A 14397-nucleotide genomic window follows, 5' to 3' on the forward strand; every position below is an offset into this window, starting at 1 on the left:
TGGCCCCCTCTTTCCAAGCCAACAGATTCCGAGAACAGAAGTAGAGACTGTGATGGCTCCTGTCCATGTCTCTCTGACTGCCTGGGCACTTTGGCAGGTGGTGAAGAGACAGATGGTTGCTCTTCGGTGCTCTGACCCTGAGAGGATGCGGAAGTAATTGAAGTCGATGCGTTAGCTGCCATCCATCCGACAACAGCTTCAATTTGTTCCTCCCGCAGCAGTGGGGTACGTTGAGGTCCTACAAAGCTGCGCATAAAGGACTGTTGCCTGCTAAAACTGGGGGATGCTGATCCACTGGTGCCCGCAGCAGGCCCAGAATCCCCACGTCCTCTACCTGTAGAATCCCCACGTCCTCTCCCTGCAGAATCCCCACGTCCTCTCCCTGCTGAAACTCCACGCCCACGCCCACGCCCACGCGCCTTACTCCCTGCCTTCTTCATCTTGCAAGACTGCTTAAGATAGGCAAAAAAGTACAAAGGGGGGCCTTAGTGTGCTTATTCCTGAACAGCTGGTTACAGGTACAAGAAACACTAATTTTATGAAGTGTGTGTGTGTGTGGACTAGACTTTAATAGGAGCTGATGTGGCCTACACAAGTTCAAAATGTAGTGTTTGGTGAACTTTTTTTGTGGTTTCTTTGTTGGAAACAAACTCAAAGTATGTGAACAAAGAATTGAAACTGATAGTATCACCAACTTTTTGGAGCTATTACAATGCAGGCAGGTAACCTACAATGCAAAAGATGAGGCTCCAAAAAAATTGGGTAATACTAATCTGGCTGCGCCGGCAGGGCACAAGCCAGAAAAAAAGGCTCCTCTATCTACTCCTATATAGTGTTTGCAACCAACCAATGTTGATGGATACGGATGGATGCACACTAATAGGAGAAGAAAAAATGAGCTGCACTCAAAGACAAATATGTGTGAGGCAGTGACGCACGTTGAGCGTCCTACAACCAGACGTAGCTGCAGGACACTCTACTCAGTGTGAGCTGCACTCACACACAGTCAGAGGCCTCTCAGACAGCCGTCAACAGTGCAGCTAATTGGGCACTGGCACTGACAGGCTGCAGAAAGGCTCCGCTGTGTACTCCTTTATAGTGTTTGCAACCACCGTAGATGGAGACGGATGGATGCACACTAATAGAAGAAAAAATGAGCTGCACTCAAATAAAAATATGTGTGAGGCACTGACGCACGCTGAGCGTCCTACAGCCAGACGTAGCTGCAGGACACACTACTCAGCGTGAGCTGCACTCACACACAGTCAGAGACCTCTCAGACAGCCGTGAACAGTGCAGCAAAGTGGACACTAGCACTGAAAGGCTGCAGAAAGGCTCCGCTGTCTACTACTAGTGTTTGCAACCAACGTATATGGATACGGATGGAAGCACACTAGATTGAAATTATGTAAAAAATGCAGCTCAAAAAATAAAAGATGTATGAGGCAGCAGTGATCACACTGGGTGGCCTACAGCCTGACGTGGCTGCAGGACCCACTCCACAGCGTGAGCTGCACTCACACAGCCCACTCACACTTGCAGACAGCTGTGAACACTGCTGCTAGGGCAAAGAAGGCTACAGTGGTGGTTTATGTAGCCTGGGTAAAGCACTAGATGTTTGGTGGAATCGCTATTTCTAACTGTCCCTCACAGTCTTCTACAGCAGCCTGTCCCTAACTGAATTCACAGCAGAGTGACCAGAAATGGCGGCTGCGGTGGCTTTTATAGTGCATCATGACATCATTTCGGCAGCCAATCACAGCCATGCCAATAGTTAACATGCCTACATGCCTAACAGGATGTGCCCACACTTCGGAGGATTCCCATTGGCTTAATCAAAGCAAGCAGGCTCATAGCATGATGGGAACTTCCTATTCCGATTCCGATTCCGGAATCCGATATGAAAAAAGTATCGGAATTAAGTATTGGAATTCCGATACCGCTAATATCGGCCGATACCCGATACTTGCGGTATCGGAATGCTCAACACTAGTAATGAGTGGAGGAAAGAGGAGACTCTTAAAGAAGAAGTTACAGGTCTGTGAGAGCCAGAAATCTTGATTGCTTGTTTCTGACCAAATACTTATTTTCCACCATAATATGCAAATAAAATGAAAAAAAAACAGACAATGTGATTTTCTGCGGTTTTTTTTCTCAGTTTGTCTCCCATAGTTGAGGTCTACCTATGATGTAAATTACAGACGCCTCTCATCTTTTTAAGTGGTGGAACTTGCACTATTGCTGACTGACTAAATACTTTTTTTCCCCACTGTATATATATATATATATATATATATATATATATATATATATATATACAGTATACATATATATATATATATATATATATATATATACACAGTATATATATTTATACAGACAAACTATGGTTAAATGGCTGCTTTAACTTTAATTGTTCTACCAAATTCCCAATACAAATATTTGTTAAAAAATAAACTGTATATTAACAATTTATAAAGTAAAAAGCTTCAACATGAAGTGATACGTCAATGAAAGGTTCTCTTCAATAATTACGAAATCATTCACAATACCTAAAGCTTAACATTTTGGATTACGTCTTTTTACCCCTAGTTGCCCTGGAACTGGTTCTGTACCTATATAAAACTAAAAGAACAATATGGTCAATGATAAAGTTGTTCCATGTGATATAAGAGCCATAAATTCAAGATAATATTGGGAAATAGAACATTATAAATGTGGCATTAGAAACATTTTAGCAAAAATAGAACAACTTATAAGAATGCATCAATATAATTGTCGACCCAGAGAATATAGTTATCATGCTATTTATAACACACTGTGAATGCTGTAAAAAACAAAATAACAGTGCCCAAATTGATGTTGTTTTCTTTTGCCTCCCCAATCTAAATTAAAAATATAATATGTAATTTTTACATTAAAACTCCATTAACCATAAGAAGCGCTGTTTCTCCTGGCTGTCATGTGAACTATTCTGTCTGATGAAACTGTGAAGGCTGCAGAACTCTTGTGATCTCATGATTTATCTAAGACACTTTAGATTTTAAAGTGAATCTGTCATGTAAAAAAATAAAAAATATTAACCTGTATAATATTGGGTGAATGTGCAAGTTAATGGCATTCAGACACCAAGCTGTCACTGCACTGAGAATCCCGCTGCCAGGAGGAAATTAAATATATTCCCTCTGGCATCCTCAGTTTCTGAATTATAGGTGTGGCTCTGGCATGATTTCAGTGACCACTCTCTGCATAATGAGCGGTGGCAATAACCACGTCCTTGTCACTGACTGAAAACAACCCTAATAATGAACCCACTGCCAGGGGTGTGGTTACAGCCGCCACTCTATGCACAGAGTGGTGACCAAAATTGTGCAGGTTCCACCCCCTTCCAGCTACGGGACTCAGAGTGGCAGCTGCATGGTATCAGACTAATTCCATATCTGTAGGTTAATAGTGTTTTTTGTTTACATGACAGGTTCTCTTTATGGGATTGTCAAGTATTGGACAACCCTTTAAAAAAAGGATACTAATGAGGTATCCATTCTATAGTACATTAGACGGGTGATGAGTAGGGTGTACATTGGCCACATAATGTTCTTCCTTCAAAATGTTGTGCATGAAGACATAAAGAGTTTCAGGCTGCAAATGAATGACTTTAACAATATTCATCTTTTATCAGATTATCCTCCATAGCAGCTTTGGACTCCTTCAACCACCCAGATTTCACATCTTTTTGTCAGTTCCTGGTATTATTTTTGTTGGGGATAATTTAATCAGCTTGAGCCGAAAAAAGCGAGAAATCAATGTGATAAAGGCAGAATTGCTTCCTTCAGGTACTGTGACCATTATTACATTATACACAAAAATAATCTAGTCATCACTCTAGGTTTATTGAGAATGATGTGCTTTCTTATCTGTATGATTGGCCATGACTCATGTATCTTCATTCACTGAAGCATATGGTAATAATATAAAACAAGATAAAATATTTCCTTAGAGTGAGCCTGTCAGAATGTTTTCACATAAGGAATTGGTATGGTTATGTAGCTGCTCATTACCCAGTAAAAAAATTATACCTTTCTAATGACCGATATGCCAGTCCTTATTTGAGAATGGGATATGGCGCTGCTATAAATGACTCAAACCACGACATGATACCAAGCCAATCTCTCTTTATAACTTATGACGAAAAATAATAGGATTTTACTTTTCAACAAAATATGGGCCACAAATCACAAAATACAAATTATGCAGCATGAGAGATCCCAAGTGCCAGCTTCAATGTCAGGAGAAGGACTACCCCAAGGCTATGCCACTCCCTGCTTTGACCGGTACAGGGCCTACCCAGGGTTCTACCTTGACCGTGACATGTGGTCCTCTCAGGTATATAATCTTACACCCAACTCCCGCCTTAATTATAATAGATTCCGGCTTCCCTGTTTTCCCCTTGATATATCTATATATATATATATATAATTGCCTTAAATTGTTTGTCATCCACTTCTGTCTGGATGTCCCCAAATCCCACAATTCACCACGCTGCACCAGAAGTATGCCGACCGCCATTTTGGAACATCCAGGACGTAGCAGCGATCTCGATCCAGGCCGCCGCTGCTATCCCGAATGCTGCTGCGATCCCGATCACCGCTGGGATCTTAGCAGCCACTTGGATCCAGGCCACCGCTACGATCCCAACCGCCGCTGGGATCCCGGCCGCTGCTTGGAGCCCAGCCACTCGGATCCCAGTTGCCACTCGGATCCAGGCCGCTGCTGTGATCACGAGGCTGTGAAAGGGTGTAAAGAGGGGGTATAATGAGAGGGGTGTAATGAAAGCAGTATAATGAGAGGGTGTATTGAGGGCGTGTAATGAGAGGGATGCTGCCGCCGGACCCCCGCCAGGACCCACCACCTGACTAAACGCGCCGGATGCCACCGCTGCCTACCCACCCACCTCCATGCAGTCACAGCCGGCAGGAAAGATGGCGGCTTGAGGCCTGTGCTGGAGATTCGGCGGTGCGGCCACCCTCTGGTGGTGCCGCACAACATCTCCAGCACAGGCCGCAAAACACCGTTGTTCCTGCCGGATGTGACTGCACGGAAGTGGGTTGGCCGCCAACCCCAGCACCACAAAGCTGCACCCATCATGATGTTACTGCCCTACTGATGCGATAGCATCAGGCACACATCTAGTCTATATATATTTACAAAACTAATCACTCGAACCAACACAATATGTACACAGTGCACTGTCCTCTTTGTGCGCGCTCAGAGCGGATGTCCTGACAAAATGTCCTCAACAGTAAACAACCGGACATGTTATTCTGATGTCCAGCTACTAGATTTAATCAGCTTCCTTGGCCACCAAATTCTCTGATAAAGGTGCAGGTGAAGATTAAGATCAGTCCCAGTAGTACTTCATGGAGCTCTCCTATGGCATTCACATTTTTACTAGAATCTCAATATACGAGTACAGGAGATCACATAGTCTCCTTCAGTCTATATGCAATCTCAGTAACAGGAATGTTCTTGAAAATGCTGAGAAACCTATCTAATTCTTCCTAACTAACTAAACAGTCAGTGACCTGTCACACATCACAGTTTACTCACGGGAGCCGCTTCCTCTGGGTCACACCATCTAATTTGCATCACTTCAGGTTCCCAGTCTTTCTGTGTCTCTTAGGCAGGACTTCTCTCCATTTTACCTCATGAGCTCCAGGCTCTAACACTTTCTGTTTCCAGAACTTTCTTCTCTTGTTCAATGGTGACCTCTAGTAGCCGAACTAAGTGACTGCAACATCACTTCTTATAAAAGGAAACATTAACATGCTACACTTTTTTTTTCTAAAGATCTGATCTACCAGTCATGAGAAATGTAGCATGGAATAAATTGGCAAATCAGGTTTGGAAGTGCACTAGGGTCGTGTCTGCAGTAGAAAAAAGTTTTCCAAGTTCAATCCCCAGTGCACTTCCAACCTAATTTGCATATGGCTTATACCGGGTGAGTCATAAAGGACGGATGTATTTGAAGTGGCTATAACTCACCACCAGGTGGAGGTAGAGATGTGCGGGAGGCGGGGTTATGTTTGTGAGGTGAAAGCATTGTTTTTATTTTAGTTTCAGTTTAAGCTATGGTGCCGTGGACGATAGAACATCGCATTTTTGCGTACGACAGTTTTGTCAAGAATAATGAGTGTATCACAGCCGTTCAGCGTGAGTTTCGGCGTCATTTCAATATTCACAGAAATCAAGCTGTTCCCGCTCGTAACACTATCCTACGTTGGGTTGAAGCACTCCGTACACGAGGTACACTAATGAACAAACGACCACCGGGGGCTCCACGAACGGCACGTACCCCTGAAAATGTGGAACGCGTCAGGCAAGCCATGCTGCGTAGTCCGAGTCGATCTGCTCGGAAACATTCTTTAGAACTTGCCCTCAGTAATCGTACAGTAAGGCGTATTTTGCATTTAGACCTGCATTTCCACCCCTATAAATTGGCCATTGTGCAACAGTTGGAGCGCGGGGATTACGCAGCGCGACTGAAGTTCGCACATGAGATGGAAGCAATTATTGAGCAAAACGACAACCTTATTTTATTCATGAGTGATGAAGCTCATTTCCATGTCAATGGCATGGTTAATCAGCAGAACTGCCGTTATTGGGCCTATGAAAATCCGAAAGAATTACATGAACGACCGCTGCACAGCCCTAAGGTAACGGTGTGGTGCGCTATGGGCAAATATGGCGTGATCGGTCCGTACTTTTTCGAAGGCGATAATGGCAATACTGTTACCGTGAACTCACAACGTTATATCGCCATGATAAATAACTTCTTTGTTCCTGAGTTACGACGGCAACATATCCCCATCTCTAGTGTGTGGTTTCAACAAGATGGGGCAACGGCCCACACAGCCGGAGCAACAATGAACGTTCTTCGCCCTCTCTTCCCTGGTCGCATCATTTCCAGGTTTGGCGATATTAATTGGCCTCCTAGGTCCCCAGACCTGTCCATGTGCGATTATTACTTATGGGGTCACCTCAAATCACGTGTATACAAGCTTAAGCCTCGATCATTACAAGAACTGAAGGAAGCTATTCGAGTGGAAGTTGCCCAAATCGACAGAGTTGTGTTGGAACGTGTTGATGCCAACTTCCAAGAACGCCTTTGGAAATGCATCACTGATAATGGCCACCACATGGCAGATGTTGTTTTCCACACTTGAATTTGTCAAATATTTGTCAGTATACGTAACCAAATCTGTGAATACATTTATATTTAATAAATATTTAACGATTTTATGATTAGTTTAAAAACGTCCGTCCTTTATGACTCACCCGGTATATTGTATTTTTTATGATGGGCAAATTCTCTACAAAAACATTTTTATCAGGGTGGGAGTGGGGCAAGTGTATACACAGGGAACCCACAACTTCAATTTGTACTGTGAGATGTGATGAAAGGATCAATTTAAATCAATGCAAAAGCAAAGTAGAGGTAGGCATATATTATTATTATTATTAGTTTTGGAGTCTTATACTGTAAAAGAAAACAAACGCTAAAACACATATCTGTATTCCATCGCTTTAACATCTCTTGCTTTTTGTGTCTGGCAAATACAAAGCTATAAAAAAAACTTTTTTTTTTACTAATTTGCTCAGTGTTAGTCCCAAGGATGACTGTAAACCCCAAATTCTTCTAGAACTTGTTGATTGCAAGCCTGCATTTTATAATAAACAGTTGCCAATCTATAAACATTGGCATCTTGGAGAAGATAATTTCTGGCAATAGCTATTTCCCACTTAGAGTCCACAAAACATCAATGTCCCTTCCATGTCCATTCTCCTCCACTTTATGGGCCTAGGAGATTTGCCAACTATTCTGGGAATCTGAAAGTGTGTCTTCTTGATGTTCCAAGAGAGTTAGGAAGAATCAAACAAGATTTGAATGGATGTTACTGTGAAATTCCAAATTAAGATTTGTACAACCTTCGTGGTCCTGCTTTCTTCTAACATCTAGATAACTATATATCACATAATATCTGTTCCTTTCCAGTGACTTGAACACAATATTATCTAAGTTTACCATTTATTGTGCTTAATTATGTCTTTTATCTGTTGGAAAAATATATTTCCTTTTTTTTCTGCTCATAGATGTGACTTACTTAAAGTTTGAGCGTCCTAATGATTTTGAATACAAATCAGGACAATGGGTTAGGATTGCTTGCTTAGCTTTGGGTACAAATGAATACCATCCATTTACATTAACCACTGCTCCACATGAGGACACCCTGAGTTTGCACATAAGAGCTGCAGGACCTTGGACCACTCGCCTACGGGAGCTGTACTCTCCTCAGAGTGTTGATGAACTCAATGGATATCCAAAAGTACAGTAAAATATTTCTCTTATATTTGAAAAACTTACAATGTATTGCATTTATTAAAGGGGTTGTCCGGCCCTTAAAGCGACTGCAGGTTTGTAGCCTAAGGACAGACAACTCCTTTAATGGTTTCATGGCATTTTGCTGATTACATGAAATTGCTCCGATGGAGTCTGAAGCCCTCATCAGTTTCATTATGTTGAAAGGTAATCTGCCATGTTTGATAATGCTGGTAACTTTCAGATATAGGGCTAATCTCCTGGTTTATAGTGTTAGGAAGATTCCTGGCCACAGTATTGAAGATCAGACACGTGGGAGAAAATAATCTTTATTTCTCCCTGGAGCTGCCAGCTTTCAGTCATTCAGGTGTCCTGGCATGGCTACTGTCACTGCATACTGCACGCCCCAACACTTTGACTGACAGCTGGCTAGGCACCTTCTTAATGCTACTAACCTGCATATTAACAATATACTGTAGCTGCAGATCATTAGCCTTATTGGACATGACAGGTTCCCTTTAAATCTACGTTATGTTACATGCAGATTGTTATGCAGTAAAGTAGTACAAATATTACTATGCAGAAACTGTTTATGATTAAATTGTTTCCTCTATAATTACAGCACTCATGAGTATCATTTAACTTAACTTTTAATATACACAGATAAAAAACTAGGACATACTACCACATACCAAAATTAAAATACCCATATGTTCCCATATAGCGGGTATCGGCTCTAGAACTACAATGGTTGACACTGAGTCAAATGAAGTCTCAATCACTTAAGACCAAACCTAGTATTTATACATAGTCCATATGACAGAGGTCATCAAGATTCATATGCAATGAAATCCTGACCTGCACATAATTCTAGCTACATTGAGTTATCTTCTTGAATCCTCCTTTAATTATGTAATTGAGGAGTAACTGGTAATTGCCATACAATAAGGGTGATGCAATCCAGTGAGCAGGATACCCGTCCTTGAAGGAAATGTCATGTGATGGAGGACCTTGACTCTAGGCCTGTATCACATGATTAGTTAAGCGGCCGATGACGCAACCGACATGATCTCTTTAAACACATGTCATCACCGAGAGGAACTCCATTCTTCTCTCTGTGTTTCACTCAGCAATCACATGACATGTGGCATGCGTGTTAGCAAGGGTATAGGAACTGTCTCGGGTAAGACTACCTGTTAGCACAGTATTAAATGCGTAAGTGTTTGGGGACTGCATACCACATGATTGGGTATAAAGTGAAGCATCAGGCAATGTTCTCTGACATACTGAATTCTGACCATGAATTGTCACGTATATACAGGTGGACACTGTTGCCCAAGAATACTATCATACGTGCATAAATTCTCCCCTGAAGACTTATTACAGGAGAAACGTGTCAGGAGGCACATAGTTCAAGTCTCGGATAGACAGGCTAAGTTAGCTTTGGACTGACCTTGTAAGGGTGGGAGTCTTTTGGGGTGATGGTACTTAGGGTACAACAGAGCCATCTCCAGACTCTGCCCTCATCTGACCAGATTGGGATGTTTTAAATAATGGCACAAAGGAAGGACCTCATTTTTGCAGTGCAGATGAAGCAGATGGGTGAGATAGTTCCATTTACTTAACTTTCACTTTTGTTTTGCTTTCCCACGTGTGTGTTTCAGTGTTATACCATAGCCGTTTGTAAATTATTTTACATGTATTTGCGCGTGAATCTTGATGACCTCTGTCATATGGGCTATGCATAAATGCAAGATTTGGTCTTAAGTGATTGAGACTTCATTTGACTCAGTGTCCACCATTGTGGTCCTAGAGCCGATACCCGCTATATGATAACATATGTGTATTTTAATTTTGGTATGTTGTAGCGTGCCTTTTTTATCTATTTATATTAAAAGTTAAGTTTTATGATACTCGTCACTGCTGTAATTACAAAAGGTGGTCAAAGTGAGGTATTTAGTAGGTCGGTTATACATTAGGGCCTGATGCCCTTTATTTATGTGTTTACTTCTGCTGTTCTATATTGTTTCTTCCTAACAATCAAAAATAATTGTATAACCATATTTTTATTAATACATTGACCTTTAAGATTATTACATTTATATTTATTTTCTCCCATTTTTCTTTCTTGTTAACGGCTTCTCTCTTATCATTAGATATATTTAGACGGACCCTTTGGTGAAGGACACCAGGAATGGAATAAATATGACGTTTCAGTGCTGGTTGGAGGGGGGATTGGAGTCACACCTTTTGCATCTATTCTTAAAGATTTGGTATTTAAATCATCTGTGAATGCAAAGATAATGTGTAAAAAGGTAAGATGTGATGTGTCTTAATATTAAGAATCAGCCTGAAGGAAAATATTGAAGTAAGAATAAAATATAATTTAGAAATGAAGACGGATGTGCGTAAAAATTTAGATAACACATGGCGAGCAGGTTAATTGTATACACAATGCTGTATGTAGTACAGTAGTGTTACCCTTACATAATGCAGTAGTTGCTGACATTTACACATGACCTCTCATTTTTGCTGTGCACAGGACAGGACAGTTTCATGACCGAGATATTTAACTAATGATTAAAATTATCAACATAATTTACATTTCACAAAAATGCTGGTTAAGTGTTTTGCTTTTGAAGCAACTTTATCATATAATGAATTGTAATAATTTCATAAATATATTCCACACTATGTGACTGTACTTTTTTTCTGGTAACTTCCACTGCAATTGTCCTGAATGTTATCTACAGTTGTGCTAAAAAGTTTACATACCCGTGCAGAATTTTTGCTTTCTTGGTCTTCTTTCAGAGAATATGAATGATAACACCAAAACTTTTTCTCAAGTGGCTAATGTCTGGGTGAAGCCATTTATTGTGAAACTACTGTGTTTTCTCTTTTTAAATCATAATGACAACCCAAAACATCCAAATTACCCTGGTCAAAAGTTCACATACCCTGGTGAGTTTGGCCTGATAACATGCACCGAAGTTGACAAAAATGGTTTGAATGGTTACTAAAGGTAACATCCTCACCTGTGACTTGTTTGCTTGCAATCAGTGTGTGTGCATAAAAGTAACGAGTTTCTGGGATCCAGACAGACTCTTGCATCCTTCATCCAGCCACTGACGTTTCTAGATTGTGAGTCATGGGAAAGCAAACAAATTGTCTATGGATCTATGGGAAAAGGTAGTTGAACTGTATAAAACAGCAAAGGGATACAAAAAGATATGCAAGGAATTGCTAATGCTAGCCAGCAGCGCACAGACTGTGATTAACAAATGGATAATCAGGGGCTCTGTAAAAACAAAACCACGGTCAGGTAGACTGACAAAAATTTCATTCACAACTGCCAAGAAAATTGTTCGGAATGCAAAGAAAAACCCACAGATAACATCAGCTGAAATACTGGACTCTCTGAAAACTAGCTGTGTGGTTGTTTCAAAATGCACAATAAGGAGGCACTTGAAGAAAAATGGGTTGCATGATTGAGTCACCAGAAGAAAGCCATTACTGCACAAATGCCACAAAGTATCTTGCCTACAATAGGAAAAAAAGCACAAAAGACAAGACTCAAAAATTCTGGAACAAGATAATTTGGAGTGATGAGACCAAAATTTAACTTTTGGCCACAACCATAAATGTTACATTTGGAGAGAGGTCAACAAGGCCTGTGATGAAAGAAACACCATTCCTACTGTAAAGCATGGAGTGTTAGCACCATGCCGGCTTCCCGGTGTGTCAGTTCACTCACCTGTGCTGCAGTTGGTTCCTCTCCCCCTCATGCTACTCATGCTCCCAGCAGCACTTCCAGCAGGGCCTCTGGCCATGTTCTAAGGGCACACATGTGCTCCTGCCCTCTTAAATTGCCAGCTCGTGCACCAGCCAATTGTTTTGAGGCATTATGTATATATTGCTTCCTCTCCACTGGGGAGGTACCTGAGCAACCTTCCTGTTTCTATGTTGTGTAATGTTGCATACAAGTACAAATCCTGCCTGTTGTACTCCAAGTAGAAATCCTGCCTGTTGTACTTCAAGTACAAATCCTGCCTTGCTGTACTCTAAGTACGAATTCTGCCTGCAGTACTCTAAGTGCAAATTCCACTTGCTGCACTCTGAAGCAAATCCTGCTTGCTGCACTCTGAAGCAAATCCCGCTCGTTGCACTCTGAAGCAAATTCTGTCTGCTGCACTCTGAAGCAAATCCTGCTAGCTGCACTCTGTCACAGACTCTTTCTCTGATACAAACTCTGTCTGCTGCACTCTCATACAAGCTCTGCCAACTGCTTCATCTAGTCTGTACTTCGGATCCAGCTGCTGAACGACCGTTGGTCTGCCCTGGAGTGGTACCTGATGTTCATCGGCAGCCAAGTCTATCCTCACCATCAGAGGCTCTAGTGAATAGTCAGGTGATCACTTAGTCACACCCCTCCAGGCTCTCTGCGGTCTGTGGCACAGTGGTTCCTCAAACCACATTAGTGACATGGAGGTGGATCGCTGATGCTTTGGGGATGTGTGAGCTGCAAAGGCACAGGAAACTTGGTCAAAGTTGAAGGAAAGATGAATGCAGCATGTTATCAGCAAATACTGGAGGCAAATTTACAATCATAAGCCCAGAAGCTACGCATAGGACGTACTTGGACATTCCAACATGGCAATGATCCAAAATAAAAGGCCAAGTCAACATGTCATTGGCTATAGCAGAACAAAGTAGTGAAGGTTCAGGAGTGGACATCTCAGTCTCCTGATCTCAATATCATTGAGCAACTCTGGGGATCTCAAGCACACAGTTCATGCTAGACAGCCCAAGAATTTACAGTAACTGGAGGCTTTTTGCCAAGAAAAGTGGACAGCTTTACCATTTGAGAAAATAAAGAACCTCATCCACAACTACCACAAAATACTTCACCCAACCACTAACCATGAATGGAGAAAAAGTTTTGGTATTAGCATTCATATTCTCTGAAAAAAGGCCAAGAAACCAAAAATTCTGTCGGGATAAGCAAACTTTTGAGCACAACTGTATGTATATTAGCAAACCGACTGCAAGGAAATATTTTTTAAGCTTTCCAGGCCTTATCTAACACTCATAAAATACATAATTGTCACGCACAGAGTAGGAAAGGATAAGTGCAACACAAAGGAATGAGGGAAAGGGAGCTCAACATAAGGGAAGGGGGGTAGTGAAGACAACAAGGCATATCTAAAGTCATGCTGTGTACCCTAAACATCACTATATAGTTTCTGCATCTATCGCCAAGCAGGAACCTAATCACTGCCTGACTTTGGTGATAAGCCCTACTTGGGGAATGACGAGATGAGCGCTAGTCTATCCCCACTACCACTAAAGACAGATGGGCTAGATGAACAAGGGGGACACTTATCTTGAGTAGACTCAGAGATAAAACTCAAACGCCCTTCAAACACCAAAGAGGAAGATAGCCAACCGCTATAGCTCAAAGCCTCAATGGGGAAATGGAAATATCACTGGCAACTCCCAGCAGCAGGCTGGAATTTTATAAACACCCAGGTCCAGATGTGTCAATTAGTGCCAGAGAAAGGTTGCCACTGGGTCAAAGAGTCAGAAGGGTTAAGAAGGTAGCTACAAGGCCAAAAGCAGAGATATTCTGCAGCTAAATGCGGTGTGACTGTCCACAGCCTCTGAAACACTTGAGACAATTATTTGATAACTTTATGGTTGATTATATCAGCTGATATGCTCTGCTGATATTCTGATTTATGGCAGCCCATGCCACAGCTTTGCATTTACAGAGCTTGTCTGGTCAAAACCGATAAATCTTCAGTCACTCTGTGGGACTGCAGACTTATGAATCCCCCCAGTGTTTGCACTGTGCGCTTCAAGAATATGCTGGGTTTCAGTCCCGGTACTGGAGGGTATGTATGTGTTATACATATTCCCGACCAGTGGGCTTGGCCTCACCCCATTCACTTGTATAGAGCCAAGGCCATGCCCCATCTAGTGACAGCCATTGGGTGTGTTCGACTAGAGGTTGCGGCCTC

General features: G+C 41.8%; 1 protein-coding gene across 1 annotated transcript in view; it reads left to right on the forward strand.

Annotated features, from left to right (window-relative positions):
* LOC141098900 (dual oxidase 1-like) overlaps positions 1-14397 on the forward strand; it is a 354647-nt gene that overhangs the window by 283950 nt on the left and 56300 nt on the right. Inside the window, exons 28-30 of the mRNA XM_073586871.1 lie at positions 3680-3833; positions 8152-8384; positions 10534-10692. Coding sequence (XP_073442972.1) covers positions 3680-3833; positions 8152-8384; positions 10534-10692 — 546 coding nt within the window. The remainder of the gene's footprint in view (positions 1-3679; positions 3834-8151; positions 8385-10533; positions 10693-14397) is intronic.

Source organism: Dendrobates tinctorius, unplaced genomic scaffold (assembly GCF_039654945.1).
Source record: "Dendrobates tinctorius isolate UK_male_01 unplaced genomic scaffold, ASM3965494v1 ptg000097l, whole genome shotgun sequence".
Taxonomy (NCBI): domain Eukaryota; kingdom Metazoa; phylum Chordata; class Amphibia; order Anura; family Dendrobatidae; genus Dendrobates; species Dendrobates tinctorius.